Here is a 15,688-nt window from a genome sequence, read left to right as displayed (position 1 = left end):
AGGACGGCTGACGGAATGACCCGGGGCTGCCACGAGGAGTGGGAGGGGGCAGTGCGCAGTCCCTCACCCCTCCTCCCAGGCGGATCCTGGGGTAATTGACACTTGCCGAGTTTCATGTGTGAATTTCAGGGGGCCGCGAGGTTTCATTCGGCATCCTCCTTACCAATTAACTGGGGTGCTAAGGAATAAGTAGTTCAACCCCCCGTTGAGCTCTCACAGGAAGTCCTGAACTACACACATACTTTGTGGTTTAGACCTCAGAACTTCCTGCCGGAGCCCGATAAGATTTAGCAAGTGTGAGAGGCCAGGAGAAGGCGGCGGACGGGGCCACAGCCATGGCACCGACATTTCAAAGCAGGTGCCTTCTCACCACTTATTTTTTAGAACCTTAACTGAAAATCACTTTGTTCTCCCCACTTCCCCCAAAGTATAGCCAGCATGCTTCTAACTGGGGCTGGGGTATGACCTTTTAATAAGGGTCATTGAAGACACTTGGGATTTAATTCAACCAAGTTGTCTCTTAGCCTGGGCTTCAAAAAAATTATTTTTTATTGTATTTTTCCCATGACCATGTATCCCTTTATCCCTCCTTCCGCCAATCACCACACGGTTGTCCATGTCCATGTCCGAGTCCTTTTTCCTTTTCGCTCTATCACGTCACCCCCCACCCACCCGAGCGCCCAGAGCTGACAGCCTTGCCTGCCCTTTGGCGCATCATCTGATAGGCTCGCGGCACTGCCAGTGCTCAGGGGTCCCTCTGTTTCCCAAGATGCTGCTGCAGATCATTGGGACCATGTCCGAACCGTTAAAGGGGCGAGACAAAGGATTACGTTTTCTGGTCCCTCCTGTGGAAGTTTGTGCGCAGAGCTTTCTGTTCATTATACGGACCTATAAGTAGGTGGTCAGGCCACCTTTGCAGCCGAGACCTGGGCGGCATGTTCCGGTTGTTCTGGTGGGGGCCCAGGCGAGTCGGGGCTGGCTGGGTCCTGCTGCCACACCAGCCAGCCTCGTTTTTATGCCGCAGCTGCATGTTGGGGCCCTTTCTACGGCTAGTAGACACTGGGGTCCAGTCAAAGCTTTTATTTCACACCTACTCCCGAGGTGGTGGGCCAGTGCCCACCAGGTACATGAGAAACCCGAGAGTCTCTCGAACAGGCAGGTGGCTCATAGCAAGACGCCGCACGGCAAACACCACACGTTGCACGGGGAGGCGAAGGGCGCTCCAGGGTTTTGTGCTCAGTCGCCCAGCATCCTAACAATTCCGTGTGTAGTGTCTCTGGCGTCCTGGTGCAGTGGGGCTTTGGGAGGAGGCCAGAGACTCCAGACGTTAGACCACGTGGCCGAGACAGGAGTGCAGGTGTGGTTGTCGCCCGTGGGCTGGGGAGGTGATGAGTAGAACACAGTCGGTGGACATGCAGGCGTCCACCCCGGAGTGCAGGAATCCCACAGCGCCTTCCTGGGAAGGGACAGTTTTTATCTCTTTTAGTCGGAGGAAGGGAACTGCTCTGCCAGGAGACAGTTATGAGTTTTCTGAGGCCCCACGGGGAGGTTTCAGCTGGACTCGAGGCCTGGGGAGGGGAGGGCCTTTCTGCTGGCGAGCCTGGGTGCCTGGGGGAGGAAGAGGCCTCTTCAGCTGCTGGTTCTGGTGAGGGTGCTGGACGCGGTGGCTGGGAGGCAGGGGGCGATGAGCATGTGCCTTGGGACGGTGACTGGGTGGTGGAGGAGGCTGGGACGTGGCTGGATTTTGAAGAGCCGAAGCAGGAATTTGATGGGGCTTCTGGCCCCTTTCCTCGGAGGCCGTTCTGTGCGCTCTGATTTCCACTTCCTCATCTGCAACAATAAAACATCTAAGAAGTTCATCTGGGCAAGAAATGATCAATGCAACTCTTTACTGAGTGTACTTCTGCCTACAAGGCAGAGTGCTGGCCACTTTCAGGGATCTGATTCGGAAGGAGAAGCTGCTCCTACCAGCAAAGTGGAATGCCCACCAGCAAGGTGGAGTGAGAGCCTGGGGCTTTAAGAACTCCGGGGACCGGAAGCAAGTAGGCAGGCGGGAGCCTTTGTGCCTGGGTCTCCCGGGAGCAGAGAGGGCACTGAGACCCCACAGCCCCGCCTCTGTGCCATCCTAGTGGCTCTGAGTAGGCAGAGAGGACGTCAGCCATGGCCTTCCTTCAGGTGGCTTTCTCTGTCAGGTCTGCCTCCACCCAGTGTGACTCCTTCACCACCCACATTCCGGCGAGGGTTGGAGAACACACCAGGGGTTCTTCAGTCCTTAGACACTTCCCAGTTTCTCAGAAATTCAGAAGGAAGTCCCATCCTCTCATTAGAAGGGAAAGAACCCCTCCGCTGGGCACCCTCTGGGTGTCCTGTTTTGTGTGGCTATCATCCCCAAAGACAGGCCCAGGACTTGTAGTTTTTCCTATGCCGTTTTAAAACCGCATGGAAAATGTGAGAGGCGCTCAGCGGCTAGAGGTCTGGAAGACCCCGCTGGCTCCTCCAAATGGCTTCGGGCCACCCATTTGGTGCTCCCGCCCCTGTGCCCAAGGCCATCCTCGCAGCACACTCCCGAGAAAGGCAGGAGGGGGGTGTTCTCCCTGGGGTCACATCATTGCAAGGCTGAGCAAGCACAGGCCGTCTGGACAGTGTCACCCTGTGACTTCGGGTGATGACACCCACCCAAAGGCTTCTTCCCAGTGCTGGAGATCCGGCCTCAGGCAGCTTCCAAGTGAGGACTTAAGGCAGCAGGGTGGTTTGGACGTGTGAGAGGCCAGCGTGCTCTAGACGCACAAACCAAAGGGTGTGGAAAGGGAAAGATACATCCTCTGTGCCCCAGGTCATGCTGTGGAGGCCACCAGGCAGAGGGCTGTCCTGTGACTCCACTCACAGCTGTGGGACTGTGGGGATTCATTTTCAGCCTTTAAGTGGCAGGCGTGGCCATTTGTTCACCAGTCTGTTCACCAATGTTCTGTTCATTCATCCTTCAAAAATGTATCCCCCACCACCAGGCATTAGGTGCCATCATTAAGTGGCAACGGTGGCCCAAACACAACACTGTCCTCAGGAAGCCTAAAGTCAAGTAAATAGGACCCTGAATCACAACATCAGTCTCCAGTAAGAGCCCAGGGTCCCCAGAGGGGTGCAGACCAAGAGCCCCATGAGTCCAAGAGGAGGAGGAGGAGTGGGATGTGGCCAAGTGACCGAGACCTCTGGCTGGCTTGGACAGAGTGGGCTGCCTATGGCTGTGTGCAACCATCTGATCAGAGTGGGGCTGTGGACCCCAGCATACCCACAACCATCGAGCAGTCCCTGCCTGACGTCTGCTCCCAGGAATTCCTCCAGCCTCAGTGTCCTTCTCCTGCATGTCATCTCCTGGTTACTCTACCCAGGGCCAGAGCCAGGGCCAGGGTGAAATCAGGAAGGAACCCGGGCCCTCACGCTCAAGGCTGGGCAAGAGTAGGGTCGAGGGAGAGGGTCTCTTTAAAGTTTGCGCCTTGAGCCCCTCCTTGCTGGCCTTGCCCTAGGCCCGACAGCCTACTGGCTGTTGAACTTGGGGAAATCATTGAACTCCACTGAGCTTAAATGTCCTCATCGGTATGAGCAGTACCAATTTCATAAGATCACTTGGAAGGCTGACTCAGACACCTCATACTAAGCAGTATTGCAGAGACCGGTGCAACTATGTCATCACTCTGAGGCGGTCATCGTGTTGGCCGTTTCGGCCTGGGGGAAGCACAGACTGCCTGGCCAAGGGTGGTGTGTGAGGTCCGCTTTGGGAGAATAAGTGATCTCTGATCATTAGGTGACAGAGAAGTGGCCTTTGCAGAAGACAAGGGGGCAGAGAACAGCTGAGCAAGGCACCAAAGTGAGGACGTCATGGGACTCAGTAGGTGACTCTGCTACTGGGGTGAAGAGTGTGGTAAGGGTGGAGATGGAAACCTGGGGCAGTGGGGTGGGCTGTCTTAGGGCCAAGGGCTCGTGGCCTGAAGGAGACTCGAGGAGAGAGGCCTGCAGGAAGTCAAATCTGAAGGTAGCCAGCCCAAGACCACCCCCGCCTGGGTTTCAGACCAGGTCTTTCCTTGGGGGGTCCCCGTTCTAGGAAAAGACCCAGAGTGAGGAGACCCAGTCCTACAGTGAAGGTGAGATTACGCAGAGCCCGAGGGGCCTGCCCACCTGGCTGCATGGCCTGCCAATGGCTGATGCCCCCTGCTGGGCCCACCTGCAGCTGGGGGTCCCAACAGCCCCATCCCAGCACCTGTGGAGACACCTGGTGTGCCATTGGAGCTGTCCCCCTTATCCACGGTCTCACTTTCTGTGGTTTCAATTGCCTGCTGTCAACTGCAGTGCAAAACTATTAAATGGAAAATTCTAGAGATAAACGATTTATACATTTTAAGTTGCACTCTGTTCTGCATAGCATGATGAAATCTGCTCTGTCCTGCCCAGATGTGACTCATCCCTTTGTGGGATGTCTTCACGCTTCCCACCCGCCCCCATCAGTCCCTGAGGAGCCACCTGGTTATCAGATCAGCTGTGGAGGCCTCACAGGGCTTGTGTTCGAGTGACGCTCACTTACTTAATAATGGCCCCAAAGCCATTCACGCGGCTCTAATGACAGTATATTGTTATCATGTTTCTATCTTGTTATCAGTTATTGTTCATCTCTTATTGTGCCTAAAGTTATAAGTTACACTTTATTATCAGGATGTATTTGTAGGAAACACATAGTGTATATAGGGTTCAGTACTATCTGGGGCTTCAGGCCTCTGTCCACCGGGGGTGTTGGGACGGATTCCCCACAGGTGAGGGGGGAAGGCTGCCTCTGAACTCACTGCCTCTCGTGCTCCTTGCGCCAGCGCCCCACTTACGAGCATGGTCTCTTTATTCTTGGTGGGTGTCCGACAGGGCTGATTCGAGGAGGAAACCCTCAGAGCCTTGACATACCCCTCTGAACAGTGAATTGGAAAAGGAGGTGTAAACACCTGGCTTCACAACAAGGGGCGTGGCCATCCCCACAGGAGAGGACAAGGGGCTCGTTCACAGAAACGGAGCTTTGAAGCTCATCTTCCTACCCACGTAGAGACGTGTGGCTCATTCAGATGCGTCCACACAGCCTTGCATGTAGTTGACCTCAGGCGGTGGGTTCCAGTGAGGCCAACCTGGATTCGGCTTCTTACAGCTTCCCCTTGTCACCACTGAGTTCTGCTTTTCAGAACTCAAGCTAACCACAGAATGGAACAAACGGTAACCGCTGGTTACAACCCTGACATTCTGAAACTACCTGTCTCCATCACTTCCCTGCCCCACTCGAGTGTCATGCCCCCGAGTTGTTTCCACGGGGATTTTGCCCGGCCCCCGTGGGGCAGAGGCGGGAGCTTACCACGTCTCCTTCTGTGCGCTTTTCTCCTCTTGTCGGCGTAGAGAATGAGGAGTGCCACGAAGAGGAGGAAGAGGATGCCTCCGCCACAGATGCCGATGATGAGATAGGTGTCCAGACCTTTCTCTGCAAGACACACGGAGGTGGGATGGAGGGCAGGGCGCTGGGCAGAGGGGTCATCACTGCTCTGGCCTAGGGCTCCTGCCTCCCGAGTGAAACAGGCAACAGAGCTCAAGGAATGGGACTTTTCAATCTCATGAAGGCCAAGGTCATGGAGGGTGCGGATTGTCGATCCCCAAAAGGGCACAGAGCCCAGGATCAGCCCCCTCCAAAGGCTCCTTGAGGGGCTGCCTCCCAGACTAGAACCCCCGGATCCTTCATGTGCCAGGGCACGACACTGTCCATGGCCCCCAGGAAAGGAGACTGTCACAGCAATTTAGCTCTGAAGAGTTGAGAGACCATGTAGGATCACCTCCAGTTTTACAGATGAGGCCCAGAGAGGGAGGATGAGCCGCCCGAGGCTGCACGGTGTCTCTTTGAGTGGTTCCTCTAAGCAGCCCCTTGCCTCAGGGTTTCTGCACTGTTTCCCAGCTTCCCGTCTGGCTACCCTCCTATAACAGCATTCCCCCCACCCCCCACTCTCTGGAGAAGGCTGCATCCAAGACCAAGGGTAAATGTGGCTGGTTCAGCCCAGCCCTGACCACATAGCAGCACACTCCCCCACCTCCCCCCCACCCCAGACTTCCTGGCCTATGAGAGAAGCTCTGACACACACTGAGTCAGTAGCAGGAGTGGACTTGATCTTCAGCTCCCAGACCGCCTTCAGTCGCTGTAATGCAGTGAGGGTAACAATGACTTGGGGTATAAAGAAAGGGGTTTGAGTTCCAGGCCCCTCCACGCAGGAGCTGCCGTATTTTGCCACGTGTAATATGCTCCCATGTATAACGTGCACCCCGCATTTTTGGCCCAAATGTTCCAAAAAAAATCTTTCATTTTAATTTTTTAATTTGATTTTTCATCTACTTATATTTAGATACTTGTATTTTGTATTATAAAGGAATTTTAGCATTTATATTTAAACATACAGATATGTTCTAGAGTTACACTTCTAGCATGCAAGCACAAATAAAAAATTAAAAACATGTATATAGATATGCAATCAGTACCCATGTGTAGCGTGCCTCTTTTTCTTTCCCCTCAAAAATCTGGGCAAAAAAGTGTGCATTATACACAGCAAAATACGGTACGTGACCTTTGGCTGCTGCTCCACCTCTCTAAGCCCTTCCTCCCTTTGTAAAATGGAGATAATGAAACTCACAGCCCCGGTGGCTGCTGGAAGCCCATCAGATAATGGATGTGAAAGTACTTTGTAAACTGTAAAACAACGCACAAGGGGAAGAGGTTCTGCCCTAAGTAGGTTTCTGAGCACTGGGTTTCTGGGAGCTGCATCCCAGGCCCCAGGGGCTGCTGGGCCATCTGCCCTTTGTGAGTCCATGACAGCAGCTAGAAAGGCAGCAGATGGGGTTAGGGACTGGGGGACAAGGACATCTGGGGGACAACCTGGAGCTCAGCCCAGCATCAGCAAGAAACGCTTCTCTAGCCAAACATTCCTAGGAAGATATTCTTACACTCAGAGCCCGGGATGGGCCCCAGGAGCGAGCCAGAGGCCCGAAACCCACCCAGCAGCCTGCAGTGATGTGCTAATCCTTGCTTTCCTTCTTCGATTTTCTCTGACCTGTTCTTTGCCTGCCAATTGGACAACCCACCTAGACTGTGGACCAAGGGACTTCCTTTACAAAACCAGGCATAATCCTGAACTGCTGCGAAACGGGCCCAAGAAAGTGTCTGGGGTTCTTCAGGATCTGCTGGCTGAGAGGCGCGGCTGGGGCTGCTGGAGTCTCCGTCAGGCTGAGGAGAGAGCTTCCCTGACCCGGGCAGGCCTGGGACTGTTTAGGGAGCATGGGGCTCAGCGGGGCAGCCACCAGCTCATCCTCCTCTGAGTCCTCACACGGGGCAGCCATACCCTTGTCTCGGTGCACTTACAGAGCCCAGAGTAAGTTGAAGGACAGGACAGGCCCCTGGGGTGCCTGGGGGTGCTCTCCGTGGAGGACAATCCAGAGGCATTCAAAACTACACACCCTGTGTCTAAAGCCAGCCATGCTCCTTCTTGCTCGCCTCAGAGAGCGTGCCCTTCGTCCTGTGTTCTGGCTTCCTGAGCCAAACGATGGGCTCACCACCACTCCTCTCTGCCTTGGCCTTTCAGGAGGAAACATCCCGATCCTTTGTAGGGCCTTCAAGAGCAGCCTCCTCCTCCCCGGTTCCCTACCGCATTCTTCTCCAGTATTCCTCCCATCGCTTTGTGGCTCTTCCCAGGTCGGCTCCTGCTCTACCACAGACTAAGGGGCGTGAAGGTTCCACTCGTCGCACCTCAGCGTCCCCAAGGCCTTCCCTCCCATCCCTGATGCACACACGGGTTTGTACTGGTGGGATCTAGCTTTTTTTAAAAAATGGAGAAGGGTAGTCAGACAAGATACAGGATGCCCAGTGAACGTTTCATCAAACAATAAATATTTCTTAGTTTAAGTATGTCCCATATAACATTTGGAACATATTCTTGCTGTCCTTTTGTTTGCTAAATCTGGCAACTAATCAAGGGCCTCCTGAAGGGGGAAAAAGGCCATGAAGTCAGGGAGGGGTCCCTCCATTCATTGAGCCGCCATGATGGGGTGGTGCTGGCAAGCAGACACGCCAGATGGAACGATGCTGGCCTACGTGTGTGGTGGGCGGACTCTCGGGTGGCCCCAAAGATCCCCCCTCCCCCCACCAGCACTCCTGCCTTTGCGTCATCCCCTCCGACTGAAGACGGGCCAGACTTACTGGTTGCTTCTACTCCCTAGAATGCAGCGAAGGTGCCGGGATGCCTCTTAACTCCTGAGGTTGTAATGAAATGTTCATGGCTTTTGTTCTGAGCCCTTTTCCCTGTTCTTGCTGAGACTGCTCAAAGGGATGCTGGCTGCCCTATTGTGAAGCAGCCCGATGGCCCACGTGAGTGAGCTTGGACGTGGCCCCCCCCCAGAGCCTGGACGTGATTGGCAGACGTACTGCCAGTGTCCGCAGAGCGGCCTCACGCAGGACGCGGAGCCAGGACCACCCAGTCGCTGTCAGATTTGTGACTCACAGAATCTGTGAGATAATGATTACTTGTTGATCAAGCCACAAAATGTGGGATAACTTTTTATGCGGCAACGAATAACTAATTCAAAGAATATATATGAAAAAGACTTACTTAGGACTTCACACCAGCCCAGGGCTGCTTCCTGGGGTCACTGATCGGCCATAGTCACTGTAGAAACTCAGGACATCTGGCCGAATAGCTGTGTTTTGTGCTCAGTTTCCCTGAGGGGCCTTAACCAGACAGCACCGGGGAGATAATCACAGGGTCTCAAACGAATAGACTCTTGGGAACCCGAGGGCTCATTTTCTTTGTGGACTAGGAGGCCGAAGCCCAGAAGGTAAGGAACTCAGTCGAGGCCCTCCTGCTACATTCGGACAGACCCGATCCAGAAGTCGGGGCCTCCAGCTCTCAGAGCCGAGCACCAAGGCAGCTGCCTTCAGAACTTACTTCTGGGTGACGTCAAGCTGCGGCACCAGGAAAGAGCTTAGACTCCTAGAATCTCGGGACTTCCTGGTGCTGGCACCAACGCCAAGTGTATGCTCAAAGGCAGGGGGGCATTTCCTCACAATATCCATGGCCCTCCCTGGCCTCACGCTCTTCTTCTCCCAGCCCCCTAACTCCATGTTTTTTTCTACAGTCTCTGATAGGAGGTGCTGGCCACCCCGCTTCTAGAAAGGCATCTTTTTTGCTGTCTTCTCCATCATGACCCTGGGAGTCACCATTGTAGCTACTGACTGGTTGAAGGACCTCGGACAAGTAAGTCCGTCTCTCTGGGAAGAGGAGGTTTGCATCAGATACCCTCTGCAGCACCCTGTATGTCTTCAGCTTTGCAACCCTTTCTCTGGAAACAGCTTTATAACAGCCTGAGGCTACACTGTGCTCTGTGGGGGGATGCCCGGGATGAGTAACCACAGAATGCCACCACTTCTCTCCTCTGAGTCTTCTTTTACAGGTTTCCAAGGGGGAGGGGTATGTTTTCAGTTCCCACCCTGAGCCAAGGCTGCCTCCGGGCCTAGGCACCTGGGCCCTGGAGCAGGTCCTCACCACGGGTCTGGCAGGCTGTGTTTGTGAAGTGAACTTGGCGTGTCTGACTAGTGCCTGCCACGTACCTGGACACGTGAGGTCCGCCACGCTGGTTTCCTTACTGGCTATGTTAGTTGCTGTGCACTTGAATAATGTATTTTGTTTGGTGGTCCACTTGTATTCGATGACCTTCTGGCCGCCTTTGATGTACTTATGACCTTGATACAGTTCTAATTTCGGCTCAGTTCCATTTGTTACCTTACAGGTCAGGGTTCTGTTGGTACAATTCCAGGTGATCTCAGGTTTTGAAACCCCCTCTGAAAAAAAAAAAAGATCCAATTCATACAAGGCAACTTTCTGATTGCAATATGATTAATAGACATGCCTATTTATAGGTGAGGAAACAGAGTTCGTTTGAGACCAGGGACAATTTCAAAGACCCTAGCAGTTTCTGAAAATCATTTTAATTATATTTATATAGCACATTCAGAACAAATTTAGTTATGGTAAATTTGATAGATATATCAGTAAAAAATATATCAGATGTGTAAGTGCCGTTTTATACCTTAGAATGTTTCCACATACATGATATCATTTAATCCTAGCAAGCACAAAGGCTGAGGTCATTCCTCCTATTGACATATGAAGTGCCCAAGGCTCTGAGAAGTTAAATTGGCTGGGTTCTTACCCGAAGTTTCTTGGCTACTCAATGTGCCTCGCCGGACTTTCCCTCTAGGAGACTGGTGGAAAGACAAGCCCTATACCTGTCGTAACAGGGATGACACGTGACAAAGCCCTGGGCAGAGTGCTAGGCACTGACCTTGGTGGTGTCAGTTGGTACATTTATGACCTAAACTCCTTGCCTCTGCTCTTCTGACACAAGAATGTGCCAGTGGCCGAGCCTTGGTGTCACACGGGCCAGGCACAAATCCCACGCCACCACTTCCAGCTGTGGGACCTCCTCCTCTCTTCTGCTCTTTTTCTCATACTTTACTCTCTTTCCCCAGACTCCCCACCTTTTCTCCCCAATTTCTCTCCATGCATTAGGCAGACAGGCGGCTCATTTCCCCACGACTCCCTGACCCCCTGGCTCCCAAGCAACAATACCTTGTGCACCAAATTTCCCACCAAGTACCATTTCTGTCTCAAGATATAAGCCTGCAGAAACTGAGTGTCTTTCTGCACCTGTGGGTTCTGTGGGACTGAGGAAGAGGGGTGAAGAAACACCGCCGTGCAGTAAGACGGGGGCCGTGCCTAATTTGCAGGTTGAGTCAAGGCATTTCCTTGTCTTTTCAAAATGGAATTATTCTTTTTTCTATTTATAAAATTAACACTCAGTCTTTGTAAAAATGTATTTTAAAGGTTTCAAGGTTAAAAATTACTTGCAATTCTACTACCCAGAGTCGATAATTATTAGTGCTTTGGGGTGTATCTTTGGCAGGTGTGTTCTATGCGTTATATACATACATAAAAATCATGTTTTAAAAAGTGAGGCTGAATCATATGACTTTGAAATCTACCTTTTTTCCTTTACTGATCTCTTATGAAATTCTTTCCCTGAAAAATATGAAATAACGTCACCACTATCTTTTTAAACGATGTATTCTTTAATTAATGAATAACTTTCCAACTGCTGGAGACTTCTAAATCCTTTCCAGTGTCTCACTCAGATAAACCACACGATGATGAGCAGTTTCTCGGGGTCATACCTCGTGCATGTCCTTTCTATAGAATAGCTTCCTAGCAGAGGGCTGGCCGGGTCAAGCGGGGCCATCTCACGGACAAGAACTCAGTTCCCGGTTGCAAGGGTTACCCACTCCCCCACAAACACCTGCTTTGAAGGGGCTCTCACCGCGTCTTCAGCCAGCAGCAGCAGCCCCACATTAAGGGCCTTCAGGGGCCAGGACTGTAGCTGGGAGCAGTACCATGAAGGAACAATGAGATGGGGGAGGGCACTAAGCCAGCAGACACTGGGCCCCGGGGGAACCGTAAGGCACCTCTGTTCAGTTGCCTCTGGCGAACCCCTGTCTCACTGAATACCTCCTATGATCCATATTATGAAAATCAGACGCAGAGCAGACAGAGAATTTACTCAAGGCCATGCGGCAAGTAAAGCAACCAGACTACAAACAGAGTTAAGATGCTATGAGAGATACACACACCCCCACAGTGGGGTGACTCTTGTGTCATGGAAAGATCTGTCTTTTGGCCCCGGAGTGCGAGGTTTATTTTTAGGTACTCAGGCTGTTCTAAAATTGTAGTGATGGTTGCACAACTCTGAATGTATCCAACACCACTGAATTATACACTTTAAATGTGTGAATTTTGTGGTGCATGAACCATGTCCCAGTAGAGCTTTCTGCAAAGAAGAAATGTCACCCTCCTTGCTCAAAGAAGCCCCAGGTTTGGATCCTGACTTTGCAGCTGTCAAACTGTGAGACTTTGGACAAGTCGCTTCTGTTTCCTTGGAGATGAAAAGGGAGTAACGACAGCTACCTCTCAGGAGTGTTGGTGACCGTAACTAAGATCTTGTGAGCAAAGCGCTTGGCACCCAGCAGGTGGGCACAGCTCCCACTCTAATAGTAAAGTACTGAGGGAGACGGAAGCTGCCGCTCCTGGTCCAGGCAGGATGCTCAGCCCCTGTGGGCAGGAGTCCGAAGTCCGGGCTCCCACAGCCCACAGGGGCCCCTTCTGCCTCCATTCTCTGGCCCACCCCCTTTCCGGGATGTGCTCTCCATTCAAGATTGAAGACTGAAGAATGGAACCCAGCATCTGGGTTGTTGGAGAGAGGCGGCAGCCAGGTCTGTATTCTGAGAATGAACAGGGCTGGAGGGATACCCTAGGTAGAAGGCAGGAGGCTCTACTCCTCATGGCATTTCCTGGGTGAAGCACAAAAATGTTTCTTTGCTCACGGAGCTGCTGGCCCGTGCCCATGCCGGGGTTCCTGCCTGCCTCCCCAGGCCAAGTGCAGCTTCCTCTTATCACCCCCGTTCAAGCAGCTCCTGAACTTTCGGCTGCAATGTCATTTCAATTCCACTTTCTCTTCCTTCTGTCCCACATCCATGCCATCCTGCCTGGGCTTTCTCCGCATATGTGGGTCCAGGCCAGTGGGTACCAGCCTTCGCCACTGATCAGAATCACCCGGTGACCTTTAGACCCTGCTGATGCCCAGGCGCCACACTGAAATATTCTGGCTGACTGGTTCTGGGATGGAACCTGGTAGCTTTCACTAGCACCTCGGTTGATGCTAACGTGCGACCAGGGTTAAGAATCACAAACCAGCCGCCGTCCCCTTCACTTGGATGCAGCAGCAGCTCCCTGGCTGGGCTCCTGCCGCCCTCTGCAGCAGGCACTCCTGCCTCCCGGCCCACGCTCAGATGCACGCAGCCACACCCTGCCATTGCCTACAGAAGTGAGCCAAATCATCTTCCACCTTGGACCGCTCCCACGTGGAGCAGGCCCGAAACAAGGTCTCTTCACCCCTAAATTCATTATTCCCAGCTGTTTCCTGCCATGTAACTACTTCTCCAGGGCCTCTTGGCTTGAAATTCTCTCTCTCGTTGGAAGACCCATAGCTCTCCAGCAGCCTCACCTCCCCTGCTCCACACCTAGCTTGCCTCTTCATCATTCCCCTGGAATGCCTACCTTTGTCTTTGGCAACACCCATTCCCTCCTCCTGCTTAATGGCACCTTAAGCGGCGTTCTTCACTCAGCCCCACCTTCCCATAACCACAGAAGAGACAGTTTTAGGCAGATAGACGGCATCATCTCTGTACTTTCTCGTGTGGATTCCATCTCCCACAGGGCGGGAGCCTTTCCTGAGGCAGGAGGGATGCACTGGTTTTCCTCTCAGGCTCCCCCAAGGCTGAGGTAAGGGCTGGGGACATTCCATAAGTGCTCTCCTCCAAATTGCTGAATAGCACCCATATTAAGATGGAGGAATTTAGGGAGCAAAGACTTACCTAGAATCTTCAAATGGAATGTTCTGGTAAATATTTGTTCTCCATCCATGTTATATATGAATATACTGAAGTTAGAATCATCACTTTGCAGATGTTTAATGGTCAGAGCCCCACTGGCTGACACTTGGTATCCTTCTTGCAGATCATACACTTGGCCTTCTTTGACCCGTGCAATCCTGGTACTATTTTTGAACCAGCGGATATCATGCAGGACACCAGGCTGTTGATCGGGAACGTTCAGGGTGATGTTTCGGTTCAGGACACCCTGGACCGGCATGTCTGTCCCTGTAAAAAGAAGATGGTTACTGAGGCCTTGAGATTCACCGCCAGTGAAAGCCGGGCTGTGACCTCTTAGCCTCTACAGTTACTTCAGAGTCACCAAAGGAGCTTGTCACGGTGGCCGTAGAGACTCGCACACCAACTTACCTTGGGTGGAAAGGATGAAAATCAGAAGGAAGCTGGTTAAGATCTTACATGTGAGGCTCATCTTTGGGGTTAGTTTCCTTATTGTGATTCTGAGCTTTCGCAAAAGGAAGTAAAGTAAGACCAGTGGAATCCACCCCCGAGGGCTTAGCCACGTGTCTTTTCTTTTTCCTGCTTTTACAGTAGCACAGAGATTGCGTACACACTCACACACAAACACACACACACACACACACACACACACACACAGCAAACCAACCCTGCTGATGTGCTCTGCCAAAGGAGGACACACAGGAGTGTGTGTTTTCTTATCACATTTTAATTCTTCCCACAACAACCGGGGGTGGGTTTTGTTACCCCCATCAGAGAGACAGACTGAGGCCAAGGAAATCTCTCCATGCCACCCGTCAGTTAACAAGGAGCTGAGTTCTCTCATCCAGCCCTTCTACTGTGCATTTTGCTGTAATATCTTTGACAAGACTACATAGAAATAGGTGTAAATATTCAAAAGTGAAGCTTATCCTATGATTATAAGTATTGGGAAAAGAATACATAGGAAATAATTACAAAAGTGGATTTTTTCCCCCTTTCTAAAAAAGTGTTCATGAGTTCTAAAACTGTTTTGTGATGAAAAAGAAACAAAAGCAAACTGAGTCTCAGCTATAAATGCTCAAAATACACAAATCTTTTTTTTTTAAATTTTTTATTTATTTATCTTTAGAGGGGAAGGAGAGAGGGAGAGAAGCATCAATGTATGGTTGCCTTTTGTGCGTCCCCTGCTGGGAGTTGGCCTGCAGGGAACTGGACTACAACCCAGGCATGTGCCCTGACTGGGAATCGAACCGCGATCCTCTGGTTCACAGGCCTGCGCTCAATCCACTGAGCTACACCAGCCAGGGCCCGACAAATCTTCTATTTAGCGTGCATTTGTATAACTCTATTGGAAATTCGCAGTTAGGTAAATAAGAAGTTATTCTGAAACAAACAAAAATGCATAATAATGATAAAACACCATTAAACAACCAGGAGAAATCATTCAAACAAACAAAAATGCATAATAATGATAAAACACCATTAAACAACCAGGAGAAATCATTCAGAAAACATTTAAATGATGAATGCTATGATAGTTAAAGAAAGGAACGAATCAGGAGAAAACGAGAAGGGACAGGGTGCTTGGAAGGAGCAAGGGAAGGAAAACGCGGGGCACAGGGCGAGGAACAGCGATGCGCATGCGCAGCTGCAGCTGTGGAGCTGGGTCGCAGGAGCAGACAGGCCAGCGACATCTTCGGGGAATGTCCAGTGTCATGATTTCTTAAGAGGGAGTAAAAATCTTAAAAACTGCGCTTGTTTTCTGTTTCAGCTATAGGTCCAAATATACATATTCTCTCCAAAACATTGCCCAGGAAATGAAATGAAGCCCAGCCGTGGGTCTCGACCACAGGGTGAAAGGGAGCCTGAACAGAACGTTTCCCCCACGAGTGTGTGACAAGCTCCGAGCCCACCTCGTCCACAGAAATAAAACAGAATTAGATTGCATTCTTGGATGTTAAAAAAACTATAATAGTGTGAAAAAATGTACGAAAGCCGTTTCATATCTTTACATATGGAAAGCCTACTGACACACACCATAGGATCCAAGAGTAATAGAGAAAAAATGGACACAATTGACGACATAAATATAACATTTACGTGTAGGCAGAGAGGTAATGAGCAAAATGAGAAGTTATG

At 51.4% G+C, this 15,688-nt stretch overlaps 1 protein-coding gene across 1 annotated transcript; it reads right to left on the bottom strand.

Annotated features, from left to right (window-relative positions):
• Nucleotides 1–1,066: 1,066 nt before the first annotated feature.
• Nucleotides 1,067–14,114, bottom strand: CD2 (CD2 molecule). The gene is made up of 5 exons (XM_037038875.1): nucleotides 13,961–14,114; nucleotides 13,535–13,819; nucleotides 9,659–9,889; nucleotides 5,378–5,500; nucleotides 1,067–1,830 (listed from the first exon to the last, which is right to left on the bottom strand). Exons 1-5 carry the CDS (start codon nucleotides 14,019–14,021, stop codon nucleotides 1,520–1,522), a joined length of 1,011 nt encoding a protein of 336 aa, XP_036894770.1. The 5' UTR covers nucleotides 14,022–14,114; the 3' UTR covers nucleotides 1,067–1,519.
• Between the last annotated feature and the right edge of the window lie 1,574 nt (nucleotides 14,115–15,688).

Source organism: Sturnira hondurensis, unplaced genomic scaffold, assembly GCF_014824575.4.
Source record: "Sturnira hondurensis isolate 20B ecotype Veracruz unplaced genomic scaffold, ASM1482457v3 Scaffold0024822, whole genome shotgun sequence".
Lineage (NCBI taxonomy): Eukaryota > Metazoa > Chordata > Mammalia > Chiroptera > Phyllostomidae > Sturnira > Sturnira hondurensis.
Note: the sequence above shows the minus strand (reverse complement) of the source record. Positions and strands in the feature narration are given on the sequence as shown.